The 27,593-nt window shown below is 36.8% G+C and overlaps 1 protein-coding gene across 3 annotated transcripts in view; it reads right to left on the bottom strand.

Moving 5' to 3' along the window:
• Window positions 1-5,029: 5,029 nt before the first annotated feature.
• Window positions 5,030-27,593, bottom strand: part of LOC131909085 (low-density lipoprotein receptor-related protein 1B-like) — a 45,565-nt gene continuing 23,001 nt past the window's right edge. For 2 of the 3 annotated variants that reach the window (XM_059260384.1, XM_059260383.1), the window contains 4 exons: window positions 14,622-14,702; window positions 13,394-13,561; window positions 5,780-5,874; window positions 5,030-5,497 (listed from right to left, as the gene is read on the bottom strand). In XM_059260384.1, coding sequence (XP_059116367.1) covers window positions 5,225-5,497; window positions 5,780-5,874; window positions 13,394-13,561; window positions 14,622-14,702 — 617 coding nt within the window. In that variant the 3' untranslated portion in view covers window positions 5,030-5,224. The remainder of the gene's footprint in view (window positions 5,498-5,779; window positions 5,875-13,393; window positions 13,562-14,621; window positions 14,703-27,593) is intronic. The other variant, XM_059260385.1, reaches the window with a different exon arrangement.

A 27,593-nucleotide genomic window follows, 5' to 3' on the forward strand; every position in this document is an offset into this window, starting at 1 on the left:
CTTGGGGGTGGAAGGAGGGAGGAGATGGGATCTGTGGTGGTATGTAGAGTGAGTAGAAAATTTCTTAATAAAGAAAAAAAATGAAAAAAGAAAGAAAGAAAGTGGGCTGTTGAGAAAAGTACTGAGATTGTGATTTCCAAGTTGGGGCTGAACTTCAGGATAGAGCTTTACAAGGCAGTTACCTGAACAAACAAAATTATATGTAATGCCTAACCCACATTGTATCCTCAATAGATATTTTAAAAATGAAACCAAAAGAATCAACAGAAAAGGACAAGGAAAAATGAAAATAAAAGGCAAGAGATTTAAATGCTTAGGTGGGAAAAAGAGACAAGGTGAGGACACCACATTGGAAGAGACCTGACCTGTGGTCAAGCACTGCAGTGAGAGGACAGGCTGCAGTGTCCACAGACAGAGAAGCTCTGGGCAGGCTGCGTTCCAGTCAGTGTGCATTTGCTAAGTTGTTAGTTTCATCATTTCTATTTTATGTGTCAGGAGCCTGGAGCAAATGTTTAGTACATCATCTGATGTCATTCAGTTACTGAAGTACAGAGATGGTCTCAAGACAGATCACTTTGAATGGAAGAATTACTTCTGATGACTCAGAGAGAAATTTGCACCAATGGCAGAATGCAAAGCATGAAGGGATACATAGAACTCAAGACATGAAGGTACACAACACAAGGGAAGGTGGAAGACAGGGAGGAATAAAGTTAAAAGATTGCTTTTTGGCTGATTGTTGGACAACATGAGTTTAAGAAGGGGATGATAATTAGTATGGAGAAAGAAAATGAAGAACAAGAAACAAAGATGATAAAATTTCCTATACACACTGTCTCATAGAATCACATTGTAAGTATCCTTAAAACAACAACAAACAAAACAAAAAAAGAGGACAAGGTTAATGTAGCCAGAAAGTTTCTTCAGTCCCACCAGGCCACTGCAGTCCCATGGCCCACTTATAAAATAATCACTCAGAAGCTTATACTAATTATAACTGCTTGGCCACTAGCTCAGGCTTATTACTCATCTGCTTGCACCACCTATACTTCCTGTCTGGCTACTGGCCAATTAGCATTTTATGTATCAACCAATCAGAGCAACACATATTCACAGCTTACAGAACAACATCCCACAGTAGGTTAACCTTAGACAGAATAAACACACAGGCAAAGAGTTACAATTTTCACAGAGAAAAATCAAAAGCAAAATGTACAATGCTCATGGAAAGGAATACACAAAGTATTTCATTAGTTTTGTGACACATAGATAATGAAAAGCTTCCCATGTTATTTGTGTGAGAAATAAATGAAAGTATTCCAATGGCTGGTTATAGAAAAGAAAGATCCTTTTAGGTCTAAAACTCCAGATTGAACTTGCTTTTCACATTGCATTTGCTGATCTAACACTAGGGCAGAAAACAAAACAATTCAAACTGAGACAAGAACAAGGCTTTGTGACTCAGAGGAACCCATAGTGAATGGTTAGGACATGCCTACTCAGCACGGAGCTGGAGCCAGTTAAGGAGAGGCCCAAGCTCATCAGCTGCCTTAGTTACATCTTTTTGCTAAGGATCACTTTATACATAATTCTTAACCTGACTTTGAGACCTGACAGGAAAATGTATGTTGTGTATTTTAATGGTATCTAGTGTGAAGGAATATGACTTAACATCAATTTATAACAATCGCTGGAAAGGTAGTTAATCAAAAGAAGATGCTGTAAAAAAATGACACCTACATCTTGCTTTGGCCATAGCTCTCATTCCCTCTGGAGAGAGACAAAAATGTGACAAGGTTTATTTTTAAGACTTCAAGAAATAATCTTTGTTATAAAAATAATATTTCAATTTTTTCTCACTTAAAAGTGTTTTGCCAATTGTCATATCCTTTGCCGTTCTCAACGTGTAGTCACAGGGACACAATGATGGCATTGAATAGTCATGAGTTCTGTTACTGAAAAAAACCTCTACCTTATGTGATACTACAATGTTTGCATCCCTGCCCTCTCCCCCTTCCTGATATAGATATGATAGGATGAAAGAGTAGATTAATGAACTTACTTTTAAAGAACAACAACTTGTTTGAAATGTTTTACATTGCTATGGATTTTAGTTTATTGATACAATTTTAAAGTTAATTTTTTTATATTATATATATATATATATCTATTCTTGTTTGAAGTATTATGTTTATGTAACTCATTTAAATTGTAATGGATAATTTAAACATATAGATTAATAATTAGTCTTCTATGATAGTCAAACTTATAGTCTTGTTACATTTTCTACATATACATAGATATAATTCAATTAGGTAGGTAATCTTCAAACACTCCAAAGACTTAGAGAATATGGCATTTAAAATGTTTTAAAAATTTAGACGTTCTTGACAGTGAGACATGTCTGCTCTTGGCAGCACCAATTTACTTCAGAAAGGAGGATGGGCATTGAAGACACTCTATATGGAGTTTATCTTCTTCTTGGCAAAAATAGCCATTTGGGCAAGAAACTGTTCTTGCCTGGACTTTTTGATCGACTGGACATGCAGGACCAATAGGAAGGTGACCACTGGACTTGGCTTGGCAAAATGGTCCTTCAGGTTCCTGCTTCACAGAGGAAACTGCTAGACAATCTACAGGACACAGAGAAGTGACTGAGAGACTCTAGGCCTGTGAGCTGAAGACAGATGCCCCAACTTTACAAAGGAACATTAGATGACTGTCCAGCTGGTCTGTCTACTCTCCCAAAACTCACGAAAGTTGCTTACATCCTTCTCTCATTTCCCAGGGAATATTATATCCTTCTGAGGTCTTTGATGTAGTTGAAGACTAGATAGTTATAATTTTGTTAATCATGATAAAAGATAAGTTAGATATGAAAACTTAGACTCACAAATATGGGATAGATAGGATATCTTCTTTAATTTTGCGAAATACAAATAGTCTAACTATTAAAAATAGACTAGATATTGTAACTGTAATTCTTGCTTGATAAATGTTCTGTTATATGTAATTTTATTATGTTAAAGTTAAAACCTTCCCTTTTGAAAAAAATAAGAAAAGGGGAAGTACTGGGGATGCTGTGAATGTGTTGCTTTGATTGATTGATAAATAAAACACTGATTGGCCAGTAGCCAGACAGGAAGTATAGTGTAGGCAGGATAAGGAGAAAGGAGAATTCTGGGAGATGGAAGGCTGAGTCAGGAGATGCTGCCAGCCACCGCCATGACAGATACTGGTAAGTCACGAGCCACGTGGCAAGGCATACATTTATAGAAATGGGTTAATTTAAGATATAAGAACTAGATAGCAAGAAGCCTGAACCATGGCCATACAGCTTACAACTAATATAAGTCTCTGTGTGTTTGCTTGGGTCTGAGTAGCTGTGGGACTGGTAGGTGAAAGAGATTTGTCCTGATCATGGCCAGGCAGGACCAGGAAAACTTCAGCTACACCTTTCCCTTAGGAGAGTTTAAATTTCTAACTGGCAATTTCTTATAAATCCTCATAAAAGCCCATGCATAAGCTTTAATAAATGTTTGTTTCAAGACATTCATCAGTAGATGAAAAAATTTTAAAAATTACACATTGGTACAACCAGAAAGTGGATTGTTTTTCAGTGCAAAAAGAAAGGAGTGGATAAGCTATGGAAAGACATGGAAGACATTTAAGGTCATACTTCTAAGTGAACGAAGGAAATATGAAAAGTCACTGCACTGTGTGAGTACAGATATGTGACATTCTGGAACTGGTAAGACAGTTAGTACATTAACAGTTTCCAAGGCAAAGGGGGAGATAAGGATGAACAAGTGGGGTATGGAGGATTCTACATATTAATGTGAATGCACATAATAATACACTTTCTAATGCTCATCAATGTACAATACCAACAGCAAATGCTGCTGGAACACAGGGCCTTGGTGAAGTGTGACTTACTGCTGCATATTAAATATTTTAATAAATGCACTGTTCTGTGGCAGGATATTGATGGGGAGTGAACCTGGGCAGGGGAAGGTAGCAGAGGGTAAATGTGAACTCCATTATGTCTGCCCAAATTTGCTGCTATATAAAACAACCTATCTTTAAACTCATTAAATTCATTATAGAACTTTTACTGTGAAGTCATTCCTATTTAACTTAATTATAAAACTTTAAATACACCTCCTGTGATTTATTTATTGATTGGAAGTATTTGAGTTTAAAAATCCATTATACAAGTTACTGTGTTCTCTCAGTGCTGTGACCAAAATACCTGAGAGTATAACTAACTTAAAGGGAGTAACTATGTATATTATCTCGTATCCTTAGAGGTTTCAGTCTTTCATGGCATCTTCAACACGAATAGGCCATAGGAGAATCTATTTTTATACAACTGTGATAAAGCAAATATTTCTTTTGATTTCAGTGTTTCAGTGTGATAAATGTGGCATGCCTGGGGAAGAAACACAAGGCTCATTGTCTTCAAAAGGCCATCAGCCACAACCTTCCCATTCTGTACGCAGACAGCTGTTCTACTCCCTTTCTTGCTTGGAATACAGAAAAAAAGAGGAAAGCTGAAAGTTCATGGTTAAGCCACCCACAAGCAATAGAGAGAAATTCTAGGGTGACTCAAGAATATATTGTGAAACCCACAGGAAATGATATTATGAAACCTATTGGAAATTCTTTCAATGGTTGATTTCACAGCTAAATAAAATATAATGCATTCATTCTTTCCTTAACTTTATCTCACCATCTGGCATGGAAAGAGAAATAAGTCAGTGGGATCTCAAGAGGAACTCTCTGTAAGTAAGAAAAACTGGAAATGTCATAAAGACACCTTTATGGAAAATAACAGTATAGCCAATGACTCTTAAAATAATCAGATTCAAATGGCAAACACTTAGCAGGAGCCAAGCGATGGCAATGAAATCTAGGAAAGTAGATGTAAATTAACATGTGTTTCCCACTCTCCCAACTGGCATTTGGGGAGGATTTTATCTACAGAATTACTGAGTGTGGTCTAGCACATGCCTCTTTGACCCTGAGATTCAATTACAGATTCTGAACCCAAATACACTGATGTCAGGTTTTAATTCTGCTATTCAGTCTCCGTAATTCTTAGCAAGTTAAATACTTCTGTTTCCTCCATGAGTTCATAAAGAAAACATTGATAGGATGGTGTCTGACCCATAATGCTTCTGACAGATACCTTACTAGTATTACACAGATAATGTGAGCTTATCTACCAAAGACGAAGAATGCTTTTCAGAGATGAGCTACAGATGGAGCCTGCGCTGACGGGTTCTGCTCCCTGGGTGTTCACGGTGCTCACCTGCACTCCTGCAGGAAAACTTGGTTTTGTGGTCACACAGTCGGACGGTCCCGTTACAGCCCTTTTCGTCACTGCCATCTTCACAATCTTTTTCTCCATCACAGCGCCACAGATCCGGGATGCAGTTTCCATCAGGGCGGCACTGAAATTCATTCCCAGTGCAGCCAGCCGGAGAGTGAACGTCTTAATTTTAAATGAGGAAGGAGAAAATGGGGGCAAGATAGGAGAGAAATTGTGATTTTACTGTCATTTTTAAAATAATAATCTCTTTGGGTAACATTATTATACTAGAGAAATTATATATTTTACTGTAACAGCTATGAAACGCTCAAGCATTTCAAATCTACTTTACAAACATTAGTAATTAAAAGAAGAAATATTTGCTGTCTCTGGCAGATTTCCTAAAGGTTTAGCTAAATGAGTAAAGAGATTGTGTGGATGTCTGACTGTTGTCTTAATTAGTACCTTCAGATACTGTCTTTGAAGCACTTTCTCCAAGTCATGTAAACAAAATCTTCTATTGAGATTTTGCTTGATTTTTGACATTCCTGGAGTAACTTCTTTCAAATTACCAAGAAAAAAAAAACAACCAATGAAATAATAAGCACTTTGTGACTAAGAAAACCTTTAGAAAATAGTAACCGAGAATTTGAAAGCAAAGAAACATACACAATAAGGAAAACAGCTCCAAGATGCAAGATTTCATTTCTACAATCACAACAGAAAATTTTAGGGGTGAATTTAATAACATAGTATGTGTTCAAATTCTGTTACTGAAAGTAGTGCATATAACACCCAGATACACTACTGTCCAGCCTGTTGATAAAATGTAAATTAAGTATCACGAAGAATAAGGGAATATAAACACCAGGGCATAGACATATCTTACACTATAACAACTGAACAATGCAAGTATAATCAATTTTTTAAAGTTTCAAAATAGTTAATATCATGAGTATATTAACCAATATTCCCCAGCACTGTTCTAAAATAAATATATTCACATGTATTTGCGACTGAAGTTTTAATGTAATGAATTAATTGCATATCTGCAAAGATCATTTAATTTGCCTATGCTGACAATTACTCACCTACTTAATTTCTTGGCTTGTTAATGATCTAAAGTGAGGATTTTAGTAATCGACTCACTTAAGACCAAAATTCTGATGTCACTAAAGCTACTACCAGTACCTTCAGATGTCCTTTTGCCCACCTGGAAGTGCTACTGTGAGGACCACATTTGATGTTTGTAAATAAGTATTTTAACTATAGTGTTTGCTGTTGCTTCCGCTTGTGGTATAAATGGGTAAGGTTTTTTTGTTTTATTTAAGAATTTTCAAGTGAATTAATTAAGACTAGGGAAGGCTTGGTGTGGCTTCCAAAGAATTGCTGGAGGAGTAAATGTTAACAGTGCAGAGGCAAGAAAAGTGTCTGTTAAAGCAAGGACAATAGTCAAGGTAGTACAGAACAGGGATTCCAGTCTCCACATTTAAATACAGATGGGATTTCCTCTATAGATTTTTTCCTACTTTTTTGTAACTTTACTAATCTAAACTCTGTAGGCTATTGTAACATCTAAAGGTTACTACAAACAATTAAATTATAGTCATTTACAAACTTAGGAATGGTAAATTCAGTGTAGCATGGAGAGTCAACCTAGCATGGCAGAACAGTTCCCTTAAGTATGCTCGGACATACATTTTTTCATGTGCGAATCCTGCTCTATGTCTCATTATTCTCCCCAGCATCCACTACCTTCTTGTATACACTTTACCTAATATTGTCTTTGGCTTTATGAGAGACTGAATTTCTATGAAAAACAAAACAGCCAAAATAAACTGTATCTTCTATTAAGAAATCTCATGGTTAAGTATTACAGTTTTATGAAACTGGACTTATATGTAATAGTTTATGTCATTAAATATCAAATGCTCCCCTCAACCTATAAGCTACTCAGCACTTTTGACTCTCAAGAAAAGATAATACTTTCCACGTTTTTCAACCTTTGTTTTACTCCTACCTATTATGTCTCCCATGCTCCATTACGGAGTCCCAACTCTATACTGCACAGTAACTATGGCGGGCTGGATAAAGCCCTGTATGGAAATGAATCATTCATCTGCTTCTTTTACTTTGTTAAACAAAACAAATAATTGACTAAATGACAGTTCTTAGAAAAACACAAAACATTAATTTTCAAAAAGGCACGTAGATAATAAATATCAGTGATAACATCTGCAGCAGTGACTTCTCTGCCCTCTTTATCACCATACCATTTTGAAGACACCATTCTAGAAGGGCTTTGGTTATGAAGAGGCTCAAAGATAAAATGAAATTGGTTCATACAGAAATCAAGAAGAATATGAAAACTCATTTCCTTTTATATTTAATTTACTAAAATTCAGTCTGTTTTTTCTAATAAAATTTAACATTTATTTTACTCTTCTATAAGGTCACGGGAGAAGTTAGTTTTTTAATGAAAAGATCTGCAAACTCTATATTGCCTCAGACAGTTTAGCTTTCCTGGGGTTACTCCCTCACCTGGTGGCCAGCCAGCAAAAAAATATAGAAATAGGGAGAACTGCCAAGTCAGTTCCGGCGGAGAGCAGGGCGAGCTAGGGAGTGCGGCCTCCTTCCTCCGGGACCCCGCGGCCTCCGGGCTGTGCGGGGTGAGCCCGGGGGCCCGGGAACAGCCTGGTCTCCGTCCTGCGGACCCCAGGAACCTGAGCCCTGACAGCAGCCACCAGCCCGGCCGACCGCGATCCTGCAGCTACCCTTTCCCCCGCCGACGAAGCTCCTCGATGGCGGCGACCTCTGCGCACGGCCTCCTCGACTCCACCGGGCCCTGCTCTCCAGGACGGGCCGTGGAGATGCCCCAGCCAGGCCTGCGAGGACTTCTCCAGCTGCCGGCGGGCACGGCGGAAAGAACGACGGCCACCCGAAGGCCCAGCTCGGCCCTTCCCGGCCTCTGCAGCCTGAGGCGGCGGGTCTGCGCAGGAACACTGGGCCATCGCTGGGAGGAGACCGCCCTGTGGATGACCCCCAGACCTGGATGAGCAGAGGCCTCGACGGTCCTGGAGGAAGGTGAGCCGAGCCATCTTAAATGTCCCTTTAAAATGTAGAATGCAAATATTTGAAAAATATTAAATTGCTTTTAGGAAAAACTGCAAAGTGTAGGTGAAATACAAACTTGGAAAAAACCTGTCACCTCTTCTATTATAAATATGCTAAATTATTGGATGGCAACTTTAAAATATTTTCAGAGGAGACTAACAGAGAAATAACCATGTAAAGGTATTAGCAGTGTCTTATACCAACCAAAAGGGTGAAATAAAGGTGAGATTTTGAAAAAGGCATCAGTAGAATGTTACATAATTTAAATAAATTAAATTGTCGAAGTGAAATCAAAATTATTTTATGTATTTGTATTTATGCATATCAAGAATATCCAGAGTCCTTATTTTACTATTTCACATACATGGTTGTATACTTGTAAGAAAAGATGGATCTCACTTTGACAGTATATCTTTATCTGTTGTGGTAGCTTAAATGAGAATGACCCTCCTAGGCTCATATGTTTGAATGCTTCACACCCAGTTGGTGAAACTGTTTGAGAAGGATTAGGAAGTGTGGCCTTTTTGGAGAAAGTGTGTCACTGGGGGTGGACTTTGAGTTTTTAAAAGCCCACACCATTGTCATTTAGTGTTTTCTCTCTCTCTCTCTCTCTCTCTCTCTCTCTCTCTCTCTCTCTCTCTCTCTCTCTCTCTCTCTCTCTCCTTTGTGCTCTTAGTTACTCCTGAGGTGCTACACCTGCCTGCCTGTTGCCTGCCTGCTACTTGCCATGATGGTCATGGATTCACCCTCTGAAACTGTGAGCCCCCAATAAACTCATTCTATAAGTCTCTTTGGTCAAGGTGCTTTGTCACAGCAATCAGGAAGTAAATAAAACACTTGTAAACCACATTTGGGTATGAACCTTTTGGTACACAGTAAACGGCCATGCTTTGTCTCTCAAAAACTTCCCCTATACTAAGTTCTGAGTCCAGCCAGTTATAAAAACAAAACAAAACAAACAAAAAAATAAAACAACCCTAGACCCATCATTGCCCCAGGTGCAGGCCAGCAGAGAAGACTCCTGAGGGCAAGCATCTCCACCAACACCTCCCATCAGACCAGACCCTGCATTCTACAAGACCCACTTCCTGCCCCATACCCACCCATCCACCTGAGATGTCAGAAGCTCCCTGAGACATAGAATCCAACTGCTCTGATTGGACCAAGAGCTCTGATTAGACCAAGGGGACCAAGAGCTCTGATAGGAAGGACCAAGAGCAGTTCCTGAAACATAGGCACAGCCAGCACAGAGTGGACCAAGAACAGCTCCCTCAGACACAGGCAACTCTTGTACCTATTGGAGGAAGAGATGGGTAGATGCCATTGCAAAAATACATAAAACAGCATAAAGAACAATATGGCACCACTAGAAACTAGTGGTTCTACAACAGCAAGACCTGAACATCACAACATAGAAGAAACAGAAAAAAGCAACTTTAAAAATAAATTTAGGAAGATGATAGAGGCCTTTAAAGATGAAATGAAAAATTTCCTTAAAGAAATTGAGGAAAAGACAAACAAAAAATTGGAAGAAATCAACAAATCCCTTAAAGAAAGCCAAGAAAACCAAAAAAAGCAATTAAACATGTGAAGGAAGCAGTTCAAGACCTGAAAATTGAAATAGAAACAATGAAGAAGATCAAACCGAGGAAATGATGGAAATAGATGGAAATAGAACATCTGAGTAAACAAACAGAAACTACAGATGCAAGCATAACCAACAGAATACAAGAGGTGGAAGAGAGAACCTCTGGCGTGGGGGATATAATAGAGGAAATACATTCATCAATCAAAGAAAACACTAAAGCCAAAAAAGTCTTAACACAAAATGCCCAGGAAATCTGGATCACCATGGAAGAAAAAAAAACTAAACAAAACAAAACTATTCACCTAGGACAACCGAAAACAACAAACATACAAAGGTCATGGTTACAGTAGAAGAAATAGGACCAAGCAAAACACAAAGTTCAATTGAATCACATCAAAGAAAGATTGAAGTCTTGTGAATGATTTTCCACGACAAAATTGACTCTCTCTCTCTCTCTCACTCTCTCTCTCTCTCTCTCTGTGTGTGTGTGTGTGTGTGTAACAACAAAGCCTTATGAAGACACTGTGCTCTTTGACTATAGGAAGTTATAAAATGAGAAACCCTAACAAAATAAAATTCAGAGACAAAGGGATAGATGCTCATTAACACAGAAGAGAACTGTTCTGTTGGAGTTGCAAATCACATTGTTATGAAAAACCCACCATGGCCATGGAAATACTTCCTTTCTGAATGTGATGCCTGAGAAAACACAAACTGAATAAGAATTTTATGAAATAGAGATTCTATATGAAATACTCTGATTGTGAACTGTTCTACTCCTTTGAAAAGAACTTGAGTCAAGAGGGGCTGCACCATATGCTCTGTCTTCCAGGAAGTGCACAGCAAAGTGCTGAGCAATTATTTGAGGAATTTAATGAGCTTTGACAGCTAGTCTTTTAAACTCAAGCCAGAAACTCCTGCTCTTTCTTCCACAGCAGGTTTTGAAACAGAACTATGTGACTAATTATATCAAATTTCTACCTTGTCACTACCTAGTCTATAGATAAAAGTATACAAGATAATAACTTCCACATGATATCTCAATATTATATTTCATAACTTCTGTGCCAGAATGTATAATCAAAATAATAGAGGATGAAAATAAAGGAATTTTTTTGTCCTGAAGCCATCTTAAATGTCATCTTTACTCAATTGCTGTGCCCACTCCTCATCACGCAGCATATTTTGTTATAGAATCCTTGTATAGTTTACACCTTAAAACTAAAACTGAGTCAATTCTCTAAGGCTTCCTGAAATATGTCCACGAATCATATAGATTATCTCAATCATTTCCTTAGTGTTCTACCACATAAGAAGGTCGTACTGACAGTCTGGCCTTTATAGTAATATGTGGGAAAACTGAGTTGCTGTGAAAAACTAAGGCTATTAACATTGAAATGTCTCAGCGGGGCAGTGGTGACTCAAGACTTTAATCCCAGCACTAGTAAGGCAGAGGCAGGCAGATCTCTATGAGTTCAAAGGCATCCTGGTCTGCACAGTGAGTTCCAGGAGAGACAACGTGGTTACACAAAGAATCCCGGTCTCAAAAAACAAAACAAAGCAAAATTCAAATGTCTCTGCTTGTATGATAATTCAACTTGAAATATTCTTTAGTGTTTACAAGAGGCTGTGGGTATTTGTGAGGCTGAAATACTTGTTCAAACTTATTAATGTGCAATGGTCTCTTTAAATTGCAACAAATATACATAGAAAAGATGGATAGGATCTTGTTTCTAGGTGAAAATAATTTAACTTTGGGGCAATTTATCTTTTATAGCATATTATGGGCCACCGCCAGCAGGCCACAGATGCACACCCTATGAGAAGCCTGAAGAGACATCTGTGAGGAGGGCAAATGAGTTAAACTGCAGTGCATTAATGAGGTGTCAATTACCCTGTAGACAAATGCTTCAAATACCTATTAAAAAGGAAAAATGTCCCCATGCAATTATTTTCTATGCCTGTTTAGTATTAAGAATTTTCATTTTACATATTCTCACAAAATAAATACATTGAGAGAAGAAAGGAGAGAAAGATAGAAGAGAGTCATGGGAAAGAAAAGGAGAGAGGACATGAGGTTATTGCACAATGCAGAATAAGAGACAGATAATATTTAATATTAGCTCCATCAATAATTCAATATCCCCCTGATTTGAAGACAATTAAATTCAAATGTCCACATGAAAAATTTTCTTAGTAATTTTCTGCTTCCTTTCTAGTTTCTATTTTGTTCACCTCTGTCCCCCCTCAAAGAAAACCACTATGAATCATGTCAACCAACAAAACGAATACTTATGTTTCCTTGCCTCAGAGCTCAGGGACATTGAAAAGTCATTTTCGATCATTGCTATGATTCTCATAATACAGGCCAAATAAAAATGCATCAATTGGCAAATTCACATAAAAGCCAGGGGCCTTCTTTTAAAAACCTGCTATGCAGAGTTAGCCACAGTTTCCAATGACAGAGAGAATACCACATGGAATAAAATTCTTGAGATACTAACAGTCACATGAGTTCTCAAATGTTTGGAGAAGACACATGTATCTTTTAGGGAGAGCCTTTGAAAACTAAGCTTCCACAGTGTAAATGAGTCTCTAGATTCTACCACCTTAAAAAAGCATTTTATTGTCCACCTATTTAAATGTCACCTATTTAAAGAGATGCTATGGATATTTTAAACATTTTAGTTAGCCCTTAGTACTCAATATTTATGGAATTAATAAAAATAAGTTATTTTAGTAGAAATTGTCAGTTAAATGATAAAGATGACAATATTATTGTTTTGAAAGCTGACACTTTCCTGTGATTCTGCTATTGTTTTTAATATACTAATATGTTTGATGGTTTATATTTTATATTTTACAAAGCAATGCATGCTATTGACAGGGTCTGCTTTATCACAGATCTGCTAAGAACCACAGTCCTGGACGCTCCGCCCTCTTTCATTTCATTTTTGATAGTCAATCAGTCTGAAATGGGAGAAATTAGACGTATTGCTAAATGCTTAATTCCAATCTCAGGGAAAGAGATTTGGTATAATATCAAAGTAAAACTATCTTTTTATATATTTCTTTTTCCTTTTTCAGACACTTTAAAATTTGTGTAAGGTTAGAACAATTGTACCAAAGCATTTAATGAATATAGAAAGTAATGGGCACAGAAATCAACCAAGTATTGGACACCACTGAAGTAAGAAACCAGAGAAAAGAAAGGAAAAAATTAAAAACATTGAGGTCAAAGGTAATATTATCTTGTTCTTCCTGTGTATTGTTAATATGATGAGCAAAAATTTGCTTGTGATTTAATAATACACTCTAAAGAGTTTATTTATGTATCAATCTGTCATGACATTTCAGAGATTGATAAAATTACTGACCCGATTTGGTGCAGTTGACTTGTGTTTCATCACTGAAGTCTCCACAGTCATTGTCACCATCACAGGCCCAATGCCCCGGGATACACCGGCCACTGGGACATCTGAACTGGTCATCAAAGCAAGAGTGAACACAGCCCACCTCATCACTCCTGTCCCCGTAGTCATCATCTGGGGAGAAACACTAAAAGCTAGTAAAAACTCACTTTGAAGAACATTCTTTCCTTACGTTTATAACATTTTCTGTGCAGAATTTGCTTATGATTTTGGAAAAGGAAAGATACGTTCATGACCAACATTTCCCGGGAACAGTCAATAAGTCTCATTTTATACTGACGTTACATCTCTTCTGGTTTAATAGCAAATGCAGAACCAAGAGAAGGAAAGTACTGACTTTAGATTTTGCAGCTTCAAATCTAGTTTGTTTATGAATAACTAACCACCCACTAACTGCCTCTCTGCCACAAGGGTTAAGAGGAAAGTTGTGACTATGGGACTGTTAAGTGACACAGTGCAGTAGAATTATGGTGAAATTACTACTCGAAGCCACCATTTCTATGCCGCAGAACTTGGAGCTGTATCTTCCACCCAGTGCCTTTGTCTCTATGCTCTGACATAGCCATTTACTGCTCATTCCTCCCCTGCTGCCTAATCGACTGGATTCATACATGGAAACTGTATGTTCACATTAGAAATGATTCATCCTCAGGACTGGCCATCGCAAAGACAATGGATTAAATGGAACTAAATGACATTGATTAATATATAACTCATTTGCCTGCATTTAGAATGACTTGGCATAATGATACAACTAAGTACAGGGAAGAAAAACATTACTTGCACATAAAAAGCAAGGTGACAGAGCTAAGATCATCTGGCTAATTGCTTAATAATTCTTAAACTGCCAAGGTTACATAAATGCTTCGGGAACCTAAAATTGTTCTGGTCGTTTCCTTAATTGTTCCCTTTATTCATCTTTGTAGATTTAGTCTATGCCCAAACTAATATCTGAAAATGAAGCACTGTTCAAGCCCCATGGGACAAATATCATGCTCCATTATCCCTAACACTGATCCCCAGTGATGTGCCAGCTGCCCGCTCACCACTTTTCTTAGCCACTTTGCTGGGGTCTGCAAGCTTTGCTTGCAAACTCCCTTTGGAGGAAGCCAGGCAGCCCAGAGAGCTGGGCTCCGATCTGGTCAGTGCTGGGCAGTGAGCGCTTGGTACTTGCCAGTGTCACAGTGCCATTTGCTGCTGATGCATCTTCCACTCTTGCATACGAACTGAGTTAGCGGCTCGCACGTCGGGAATTCTGTGAAGGATATAAGAGAGCCACTGAGAAATGTTTTATGGACTGTGCTTGGTTTGATTTGTATCCATTTTACTACTGTGATCGGAACTCTTGTCCTCTACAAAGGCAGAGCAGACAGGAGAAGAACAAACACAGTGATTGCAAGTTCTTAAAGACATGAGGTGACCACACTTCAGTGTCTGAAAGGAGGGACAGCCAGCCACCACAAGCCTAGGAGAATCATCAGATGAAGTGCCATTAGGATTTCTCATAGTTTCTGAAAGACATGTTCAGGGCCAACCTTGTCTTGGTGAATGATAGCAACCAGGGCTCTGCTGTGCTGCCACAAAATATTGCTTCTGTATATCCAGCGTGCTGGGCTTTTCTGAATACACAGAGCCGCACAGGGCTGTCAAGGGTAGCACTGACCTCTGAGGGATGCCAACAGTGTAAGGTGAAATTAATTTATCAACTAATGAAGTCAGTGCAGTTGCTACCATATGTTTACAAAGACTTTGACACTATCAATTCTAGTCTAACAAGGTGACCAAAACCCCTGAAAAATAATTCAGGTTTTTAAAATGAAGCTAAATCTGTTAAATGTTAAATTAAAACCATTTAAATCAAAAGATCTCCTTTCTTATCCCTTACATAATAATAATAAATAGTAATAATGATAAAAGGCAAATGAAATATAAAATACAATTAGCCATTTTAACATTCCAGTAATTCCAGAAGTTAGTACTAACATAATAAGAATGGATAATAATGAAAATTAAAAAAATAGTAACCAGAGAAAGATTAATGTACTGAGGAGTACAGACAAAAATTTGAACTGAGTGTTTTGCAGGGAAAAACAGTACTGTACCTGTTTATAGATGGTGGAAATTATTCACCTAAAGATTGGTGGATTTCTCAAAATTAGGCCTGTTATCTCAAGAAAACTTGAGTAGAGTCATATTAATGTTTTCTCTTTAAAACAGCTTACTTAGAGTCTTAGAATATTTGACAGAGAAAAACTACAAATGTTATCAGTTTTCTGTGGACTTTTAAAGAGATGTCTAAAATAAATGGTGGTTGAGCATGTTACACTTAGGGTGGCAAAACCGTTTTATTTTATTTTATTTTTATCTAGCTAAATGTTTATATATCTAGTAATTACCTACCTATCTACTTGTAATTTTGAGTTTGAAATTTTGAGTACTGCTTAATTTGGAGAAAAATTATAAAAACAAGCAAACCTACTATATTTATCAGCTCTAAAAGTTGAGAATCACTGATAATCGCAATTACTTTGGCCCTAAGGTATCTATGGCTCAGAAAAGTCCAATGTGCCCATGATCACCAATGTCTCCCAACATTGGAATTCTCTTCCTTAAAGCTGGTTCCAACATATTTTAGTAGTAATTTTCTATATCATTTCAATTTTTATCCTTAACTTATTCAAATTGGTATTTTATTTTCTTTATATTACAAATTGCTTCCATACGCAAATGAATACACTTCTGATTTTTACCAGACATGAGTTCTCAAATATTTCCATTATTTTAGTATTTGGTTCCCAATTTCTTTTATAATTCCATCATTGGCTAAGGCAGGAACAGGATGCTTCCTGGGGCTCACACATAGAAATCCTAGCATAAAGGAATTTTTGTCATCCCAGCCCTAAGTGAGACTAAGATTAGAAGTTTCCTGGGCTTGCTGGTCAGCTGGCCTCATCTATTTGTTGAATTCCAGAACTGTGAGGAACCTGTCTCCAAAAAATGAAGATCTAAGTTGTCTTTAGTTAAACGCACGCACACACACACACACACACACACACACAGAGAGAGAGAGAGAGAGAGAGAGAGAGAGAGAGAGAGAGAGAGAGAGAGAGAGAGAGAGCGCACTCACTTCATACATACATACATGTACACATTTGTCACCACAAAAGTACCCACATGTGCATGCTCAACGAGAGAAACGGGGGGGGGGAGAGAAAGAGAGAGAGAGAGAGACAGAGACAGAGAGACAGAGAGACAGAGAGGGAGGGAGAGAGAGAGAGAGAGAGAGAGAGAGAGAGAGAGAGAGAGAGAGAGAGAGAGAGAGAGAGAGAGAATGCTTGTCATAAAACCAGAAACACACGGACATGAATATGATTCAAAGAATATGGTGAAAAAGAGATTTCAGCAGAAAAAAAAAGGAGGTAAATATGATTCAAAGCTAACTCTGGAAGTCAGACCTGCTGACATAGGCCAACAGCCCAAATACTTAAATGTTGTGGTAGGGGAATCAGGAAGTCAAAGCCAGCCAAGGATGGGAGGGAAGACCTTGCCTCAAAAAAATGAGAAATAAATGAATAAATCTAAAATTGAATCAACCTTCAGTTTCTTAGAAAATCCATACACCTTCTGCTCACATAGCACATAACATGAACACACACACAATATGTATATTGTTTCATGATGGCCTCAAATTCATGATCCCTCTGCCCAGCCCCCTGAGGGCTGTGACTACAGTGTGTTTCCCTTTCCTACTTTCATATTAACATTAATTTAACACTTGAAATGAGTATCTAAATCATCGAGTTCACCTTTGTTTATGTGTTTTGCTAGAATATTTTTATGCATTTTTATGTTTGAAAAAGAATTAAGTATAATAAATATGCCTTTCTTGACTTCGTGATGTAAATACAGCATCCTGAAGGCTAGTAAGCAGTAAAATTTAAAAAGTTTGACACATAAGCAAATCCTGATGTCATTCCTATATCACAGAACATAGAGGCTATCATAAGTGGAAGAACTACCATGTTAAATCTTAAAATTATTTTAACTTCTACCCATATGTGCATGCTCAATGAGAGAGAGATATGTGTCTAGTGTTGAGTCCATTTTAGGAGGAATAAATGAAATATAGTGGCTTTCATTTGGCAGAGGGTAGAAAAACACATATCCTTAATTTCTTTCTATCTTACCACTAGTGCCCAACAGAGACAGAAATGGTGTCATTTTACAGTACACACCTTACCCTAAAACACGAATTACAGCTAAAGCTTCTTGAATTTAATATTTCCCTCTTTCATATTAGTTTTAACACTTGAAATTAGTATCTAAATATTCTAGTTCACTTTTGTATTACATTTTATTAAAATATTGTTATGAATTTTTATTTTTGACAAATAAATAAACATGGCTTTCTTGACTTCATATAAATATACTTTGACTTTAAATCTTTTAATGCAAATTGTAGGACATTTAGAAACATTGAATGATTAATTCTGTAAAAGACAGAAAGTACAAACCAAAATGACTCACATTTTATCCTGTTCCAATTACAGTGAGGAAAAGAAAACTGTATTTTATCTTGATGACTACTTTAACTATGTAAAACAGTTTATGGATCAATGGGCTGCTAATTTTTTTTATTGTTCCAGGTAGTTTGCTCAATTTGTATACTTTATCTTTTTCTTAAATTTTACTAGCGTGTTATATGAATGCCATTCTGAAAAACAGCTACAATTTCTCTTTCAGTGAGCTTCTATTTGTCTAGTGCATACAGTTTAGGAGTGGTTCCCAAGGACATCATTTTCAGATGCGGTTTTGTTTATTTTCTGCCTCTTACCTAGGTATCTCCTTCCTTCCTTCCCTCTAAAAAAATCTAGCGAAGTAATTTTTGTTGAAGTCTCAAAATCCTGTAGCCCATAGTCTAAATGATGGAGCAGACCTTTATGACCAAGCCTGTGGGAGTACACAGATATTCGTGTGAAATTAGATGATAAAGTAATAATATCACGAGAATCCAGGTTTAGAAAAGTAATGCCTTAAGTTAAGGAGACTGCAATTGTTCCACCTTTACTGTTAATTTGGCAACTAGAGGGCTAAAATTGTCATTTCTGAATCCTGAGACTTAAATAATACACCTCACCTTAGGATACTTCAGAAGAGCAGCAAGGGCAGAGGAAATTTGGAATTAATGTGAATGACATCAAAACACTTTAGTTTTTCATTATACTGCCACAATCATTACCAAGAATGTTTAATGATACCACAGCAGAGGAAGATTTGGGCAAGATCAAATATTAACATTCTTCATTCTGTCTTTTGTTTGAAATCTGAGTTTTACCTGCTATAATGTATATAATTATCTGTTGGTACGAAAAGTGAAATGGTGCTTCTGAAAGTTACTCATGTTGGATTGTAACTACCGAAGACACTTTTCAGATATCGCTGCTAACTGTGGCTCCCAAGGACCAGGACTCAAATCAAACAGATTACTTATTTTTATTGCTTTTACTTCACTTTGACATCAGTCTTGTTATCTCAGTATTCCTCTTCGTTAGATTGCTCCGGTTAGCTATGTATTTGTGATGTCTATAAAATGATTTGGTGATGCAGAGCAGTTGTTACATGGGTGGCCTTTGTACTTTGTAGCATGAACTGCTTTTTACTTAGAGGCCAATTGCTATTTGGTACTGTTTAATGTAGATTAAATAAATGACTTAAATAAAATGAGAATAGTTAATACATATGTGAAATTCAGTTTTCTAGAAGACAGACATAATAGATACATTTTAAAGTTATACACATATTTAAATATTTAGAGCTAACATAGTTACCACATGATACATTTTTAATTTGATTTATTCCATAGGTCAGATTTTAAAATATCCAATGATATAAACACATTGTAGTATAAGTGTAGTGCAATATTTTATGTTTCCTATTACTTTTCTTTTTATTTTCTATCTTTCTTCCTTTTTTGGGTAGTGGGAGTGATAAGGGCATAAGTGTAACTCTTTTCATAAACACTACAAGTTTTGTACAAAGATAATCCTGGATTGAGATCCTGGCCTTATGAGTAATTAATGGGTGGCCTTATGTACTTACTTAATGTCTCTGACCCAAGATTATTAATGTGTACAGTAAACAGGAAATACTGCAAAAGTCCATTTATTCAAGATTTTTATTTAGAGCTTTATTACATATAGAGTTCTGGGTTATAGACATAGATTGTGAAGAATGAATGAATGAATCAATGAATGAATCAATGAATGAATACCCTAGGCACAGGAAACAAAAGCTGCAGGAAATCTAGTTGGAAAAATATTTGGAAAGTGATTAAACACATGACTTCAAAATTATCAAATAATTGGTAGCATAAAGGTGGTGCAGATGATATGCTAGACTGGGACACTTCAGTATTATACCAGGTTCAGAAGCATTCTCATTCAGTCCAAACAGTGCTGGGCAGTGACAGTCTGCAGGGGAAGCAGCAGACACTGCCTTTGGGCTGCCAGAGGGCTTTTCAGATACAAGTATTTAAGAAGTTATATGAGATACAAAGCGGTTCATTAGAAGGTGAGCTTCAGATGATTTTGTTCAGCTGTAGGCTAACAGGAGTCCTGAGTGCATTTCAGGTGCCCTACTCTACGTTCTGGTTGATCTGCAGGCCGAGCATACGACATGCACTTCTGGGTTACAGTGTTTTCAAATCAGAATACAGTTGTCAGAATGTGCCTATCAAAAGCTAAGGACAATCTGTGTTCCTGCGAAACACAGAAACTTTGAGTCACTTTGGGTAGTTTTAACATTCTTCTGAAAGAAGTGACATAAAGGTAATGTGAGTGAAATATTCATGTTAAAACAGGTCAACAGGAGGGAAGGCATTGTAACATTCTAGATCAAACAAGACTCAGATCTCAGAAGAAACTAAAGTGAAAGTACATAAATACTTGGAGAAAGTGAAAGAATTTCAACGGGGGGCGGGAAATTCTACATGTGGTGGAATAGGCTTTAGAGAGTAATCAGTGTTTACAAGGCAGAAAGCTAGAAGTAAAAGAAGGTACATGGGAGTGTGTAAAAGACAAAACGAACAAAAGTTCAGGAAAAACAGTAAGTTATTCTAGCAGTAGAACAGCCACAAAATAAATAAATAGCAGATACTTTAATGTGTTTCCTAAAGTGTAAAACGTAGAAGAGAGTGGAAAGGGTGCTCAAAAATTAATGAGTGAACTGTGTATTTGTTTGATGCTTGCACATATGAAATTATATTTTGTCTATAAATGGAGAAGTTTGAATATCAATGTCAATATAGAATAGGACACAATACTTTAATTCCGCTTAAGATGTGGATAACGGCCGAGCGGTGGTGGTGCATGCCTTTAATCCCAGCACTCGGGAGGCAGAGCCAGGCGGATCTCCGTGAGTTTGAGGCCAGCCTGGGCTACCAAGTGAGTTCCTGGAAAGGCGCAAAGCTACATAGAGAAACCCTGTCTCGAAAAACCAAAAAAAAAAAAAAAAAAAAAAAAATGTGGATAACAGTAAGAACCTAGTATGTTGAAGGTGTAACCCTAGCTTATTATTAGTATTGCCCCCTAGCGTAAACAATGTCAGCTTAGAAAACTAGACTGTGAGTGAAGAAATAAAAAGGTCTCTCCAGGAAATTAATAACCATCTAATTATTTCACAATCCTACTTTACAACTTGAAAAAAATTCCCATGTGAAAAAATTAGGTAAAAGTTAATCTAAGGCTTTTAATAAAATTTTAATAAAATGTATCAGAGAGCTCACAGAATATAAGGCTATACACAGCCACATAGGAACACCACAAAGGTGCAAAAATAATACCAAACTATACATGTTCTCAAAATTCAAAATTCAAAAACAATAACTTTTATAAAAGTATAGAAAAGGTAACGAACATTTTGGTCAGTAAAGTTCAACAGACTTAACAAAAAACAGATCTTTAAACATTAACTATGTTTGTAAAGATTACTAATTGAAATCAGATAAATAATATAAGAAATTCAGATCGTATTTATTTAAATGGTTAAGATAAAAATAAATACTCTAAGAAATAAAGGCAGCCGGGGAGGTGGTGGCACACGCCTTTAATCCCAGCCCTTGAGAAGCAGAGGTAGGGGGATCTCTTTGAGTTCAAGGCCAGCCTGATCTACAGAGTAAGTTCCAGGACAGGCTTCAAAGCTATACAGAGAAACCCTGTCTCGAAAAATCAAAACTCCAACCACCCCCCCAAAGAAAAAAAAGGGTAACATGAAAAGAAAACAATTAGGATATTTAAAAATAAAAATAAACTTTTGAAAATACAAGTTGAAAGAATGAGCTAAATTAGATTTTAGTATATTGAAAGGTTGGATTATATTTTGAAAGTAGCTTTTTCATACATTTAAGGCTTTTTCACACCTTCTCAGTTTTAGTTAATTCACTTCCTATCCCCATCTATGCCTAAACCATTTGCTCTTAGTTTCCACCCCTCTTTTTTCATATTGAGAAATAATAGTTCAAGCAGAGCTACTTCAAATGAATAGACAATGCTGTAGTCTGATACATTTAAATAAAGAATAATACCTGAAGTTGGGAGGGAGTCATGTAGGAAGATATGGGGGATTGGCAAGAGGAAAATAGGGAGCTGGATAATATTTCAATGTATATGTGAAATAAATGCTGAAAGAATAAACTTTAAAAATGAGAGCCGGGCGGTGGTGGCACACGCCTTTAATCCCAGCACTGGGAGGCAGAGGCAGGCGGATCTTTGTGAGTTCAAGGCCAGCCTGGTCTACAGAGTGAGTTCCAGGAAAGGTGTAAAGCTACACAGAGAAACCCTGTCTCGAAAAACTAAAAAAAAAAAAAAAAAAGAGAGAGAGAGAGAATGATTGAATTGAACGAGCTAAAGAGATCAGCATATCTACACAGTGAAGAATAAAAAGAAATAAAAGAGATAAAGTGTCGCGGCAATAAAACTGAAAGTTCCAAAACCATGGTAGAGAAAAATATGGAAAAAGTCATATCAAAATACTTCCTCCATGTATATATTAATTAAGATTCAGGAAGAACAATAGTCAGCTCACAGACGAAACCCAGCAGAAAGGCAAGAATAGCAAAAATCAATTCATGAATTGGATTTGACTTGGAAAGATTTCACAGTATTAAATCAGAAGAAACAAATCTACTTCCTCCAGTAAAGGGGTGTGAGTTTTTAGAAAGTAATTCACTCCCTTTCTCAAAGCAAATGGAGAGTTGAAGAGAGGTAAAGGAGACAGAAAAACAAACAAACAAACAAACAAACAAAAACAAAAACAAACAAAAAAAACAAACAGGAAAACCAAGAAATGCCTGAGACTGAATGCAAGAAGAAAGTATCAGGACAGTGGTATGGGAGCTGCTTAGATATGCTAATAACGGTGTTTTGCCCGTCTAAGGAAAACAAAATCCCTGAAAAGCTTGGAGAACAATTATGTTGGAGGAGTTTGGGGGGAAATAAATGTAAAAATTTGAAGTCCTAGGTAAATGGATGGAACAGAACATGAATGTATAAAGTCATATACATTTTCTGTGAAATGTAAGAACTGCAGTGAATCAGTGTGCCAACTGTAAGCAAAGCTTAGCTTTGTTGATGGCAACTTCTGCATATGAGTGAATATTGATGCATCAAAACTTGGGACATGAAAACTGAAATCTTAGGGCCTGTTCATGTGTTGTTATTACTACTACTATCAACGTTTATTACTATTATTATTATTATTATTATTGTTTATTAACATTTCAGTGAAATAAACATTGTCAAACCTAAAGAATGAGATCATAAAGAATGAGATCATATCTGAAAGTAGCACCTCTTCCTGGAAGCAACAATGATTGGTATTAAAACAAATCCATGCTCAATTCAACTCTAAAGCCAGTAAACAATATAGTCATATTTGTAATTCTAAGAAATTAGTTTCAGTAAAGTTTTAAAAAATCAATAAAATGTGACAGATAAATGATTATTATCTCATATACATTCATATTAAAGCAAAAATGTATGAGGATTGATTATCTCATATAAATTAATTTTGTCATGTGGTGTAAGGCTATATTTCTGGAAATTTTCATCTTTGGTGAGCCACACACGCGCGCGCGCGCGCGCGTGTGTGTGCATATATCACATTCTCCAAGAGAAAAAGAGTGAAAACTTTTTTATTGTGAGATAACATCCTTTGAAATTAAATAACAATTAAAATTAATAAGTTGTACAACATTAGGTCATATTATTTTCTCATACTAATCCTAACACAGCAACAATTCATTGTAGCTGTGTGTAGGCAGAAGAAATCCATTACCCAGCATGCTTTGTTATGAGTTTCATTGTTGCTAATCTAAAAATTTGGGGCTTTTTAGAGCAAAGAGACTTTAGAGCACATAGGGACCTTTTTAGAGAAAATGGACTTCAGAGCACATAAGGGCTTCTTGGAGCAAAGGGTGTGAGAAGGGACTCCTGGATCTGTGATCTATGGTTTATTAGGAAGCTCAGATCACAATTCTGCTCTTACTCTGTTCAGGTGTTTCCATTTCTTTCCATACACAGGGAAAGCAAGCAAGCCAGGCACGGCTGCACATACTTGAAATACCATTTACATGGCAGCCCAACGTAGGGACGTTCACAGCCAGACTAGAAGCAGTGTTCCCAAGTCTGAGGGGATGGATGACCCAGTGAGAGTAAGGTACTTAGAAGAAGGAGTGAATGACACATCTAAGAGACCATTCTTCACTTCACAAAACAGGTAACTGCTTTCTTTACAGTGCCAGTACTGAGCCCAGACACAGTTATGATTATAAAATGTATTCTGTTCCTGTTTGAGTTGAGGTGTGTTAAGGATTGAACCCTGAGCCTCATACACTTACTTTCTAGACCTTCATCTTCAGCTTTGTACATGGCTTCACAGGTCTCACTCTTATCCATTCTAGCTCTAGAACTTTCCCTTCACATAGAAAATCAACATAAAAGTTCCCAACAAGCTATTATGGATCCTCACACTATCCAAATCTGGCTGCAAATTAGTTCGCACAAGTGTGCATGAGAATGATTAAAGCTGGTTTGCTAAGAAAAATAGTTCCATGGAAGCTGGAGAGGTGGCTCAGTGGTTAAGGGCACAAGCTTTTCTTATGAAGGAACTGAGTTTTGCCAGAATCACACCAAGTGGCTCACACCTGCCTGTAACTCCAGCTCCAATGCCTGTAATCCAATGCCTCTAGTCTCCTTGGGGCCTGCATTCACATGTACCCACATGCGGATACATGTACACACATACACAATTAAAAATAATAAAACCTTATATTTTTAGGGGTCCAATCTACAGGAAGGCAGTAGTGTTAACCCCCATCATGCATGATGGCTTGCTCAAGACAACTGGGTGAACAATTATAGAACACAGCACTTTTCCTTATTTGTAAAGTTTCATTACAAAAGATAGACATCAATTAGAACTTCAAACCTGCACTGTACCCAATCTGTGACAATTGAGGTATGAAATGATAGATATACATCGCCACTGCAATATTCATAGATAGACCATCAACTCAATCATTCTGAAAAATTTTATGTAAATATATTATGGATCAATGCTTGTGAAAGGGTTCAAACTCTGGGTGTTGATCACTATTGGGCAGACTTAGGTACATAAGGCATTCATTAATTCAATTGTTTGTTATATTTTTTGAGATAGAGCCTCTCTTGAGTCCACAGTGGTTGGAAGTTACTATGTAGACCAGGATGACCTGGAATTGGCAGTTATCTTCCCAGCTATTCCTCCCAAGCACTGGGATAAGGAATGTACCACTTCACTTAGCATGCACAGTGGGGCCTGGCAAGCACTTGAAGAGGTCATTTTAAATTGACTTAGGGAAAAACATTAGTGTAGATATTAACCTAGTAATGGAATCAGAGAACAGAAGAAAGAATAGTGCTATTAACTAGCCTACAATAGAGGTATGACAGTTTCCCTAAATACTAGATTTGATGTTGGAAGTGCATGTATTTCCTGTTCAGTCCTCATGAGAACAACAAGTAAGGTTTTGTAAATGAGTGTGAGTGAGTGTGTGTGTGTGTGTGTGTGTGTGTGTGAAAGAGAAAGAGAGAGAGAACACATGCACACAGTGTACCTGTACCTGTGTGTGCATGTCTGAATTCCAGAGAAGATATACACATGTGCTGCTCCATTACTCTGCTGTACTCCTTTGAAATAGAGTTTGTCACCGCGCCTGCAGCTGGGCAGGCAGCCACCATGTCCCAGTGATCTTCCTATCTCCACCCTCCACAGCTCTGGGATTACATGTATATGTGGCTGAAGGTGCCGGAATACTATCTCAGGTCTTCATGCTTGTCCAGAAAGTGATCCTATCCATTCAGCCATCTCCTCAGCCCAGGTTATTTTTTATTATTTTTCTTTATATAGAAAAGTAAATATATTTCAAAGAAATTAGTTTTCTTCAAAGTTATCCTTATGATAGCAAAATACAAATAAGAATGCATAAAATGTGAAATAAAATTAATAAGATAGATCAATATATTCCTGTTCATCTGTTCATCAGTCTGCCTACCCATTAGAAGATATTTATATGTACCAAATAAAAGTGCATATATTTCTTGTATTCATAAAGGAATTTCATAAAACTACTATTCTCTAGTGAAGAAATAAGTCACAATAGATTCCAAAAAAAGAATAATTACAGACTTTACTTCATATCACAATTAAATAACATCTTTATCTGAACAGAAGAAAATCATAAATGATTGATATGTATTCTTGAATCTACAAATAATTTGAAATAAATTTATGAAGCTTATCATTAACAAATACAACACTAATTAACTTTTGCAGTTACATGCAATTTGAAATACCTGTTTGAAATGTTCGGTGTTCCACACATTCCCTTTCTTGTTTTATTAATAGGGTTTTATCATTGATTTTTGAAATACCCAGATATAACCAGTTTTACATTAGTATGACAATGTAATGTTACTTTCTATAAATGTGTATAATATGTTCTATGCTTGTATTTTATTTGGAACTTTAAAACTTTGGGTTACATAGATATTCTAGTGAGGAAGAAATGAAGAGAAATGCATAACTTTAAAACTTAATAGTTAATCTATTTTTATAGCTTATTTCAAATTTTTATAATTTTTATTTTAAAAATTGGAAGTACCAACATGAAAACTTGCCTGAGAGCTAAAGATGGCTGTCATTTTGATAGTAAAATGAGTAAGGTACAATGACTACCCCTTTCAGTTCACAACTGATCACATCAGATAGATGTGCATTTTCTACTTACTGAGGGTCCCCCTAGGTCTTTGTTCTAACCTCTCAGGGCAGAAACTTTGTCCTTTCACTTTCCCCAGGCACAGTGCTAGACTTAATATAATTTCAGCTCATATCCTAAGAAAGTAGTTCTGGGGAGGATACATTTATATCACAGGCCTTGTATGTATGTATTGCTCATGGAACATCATTGAAAGGGGGGAAGATTTTAAGAGTTAGAATGTTTCAAGCAATCTTCAGAGAAATAGTGTCTCCTAGAAATGGCTGTATAAGTAAGACTTAACAATGGTAATATCAATATACATGTTAACATGGAAAAAGGAAAATCTCATAAGACCATACTCCCTAGACAAAGAATTACTTGTAACTTATGACTCCATAGAGGGAGAGTTAGCTTCTCCCAGGAATATGTTCTATAACTGGTTATTTAGTACAAAATGGAAAGTCCTGAAACCACATGCACACAAACAACAAAAACAGACTGTGTAAGGTATATTTATATATTTGGGCATACATATACGTGTGTGTGTGTGTGTGTGTGTGTGTGTGTGTGTGTGTAGAAATAATAATCAGGAATAAAGAAACTGTTAATTTGGGAGTAAGGGTAGATGTGGAGTTGAAGGAGTTGGAGAGAAGGGCCTTGGGGTGCTGGAGGGAGGAATGGGAAGAGGGAAAGTGAAGCAATTATATTTTAATTAAAATAGTATGACAGAGAAACAAATAGGATGCATTTGGAACTGTGTAGAAATTAACATACAAGAAGACATTTCTAAAGAGAAGACTGTTTGAACACTTAATACCTTCTAAGGGAAAAATGGAACCCGATTAACATATA

The sequence above is a fragment of the Peromyscus eremicus genome, chromosome 4 (assembly GCF_949786415.1).
Source record: "Peromyscus eremicus chromosome 4, PerEre_H2_v1, whole genome shotgun sequence".
Taxonomy (NCBI): Eukaryota; Metazoa; Chordata; class Mammalia; order Rodentia; family Cricetidae; genus Peromyscus; species Peromyscus eremicus.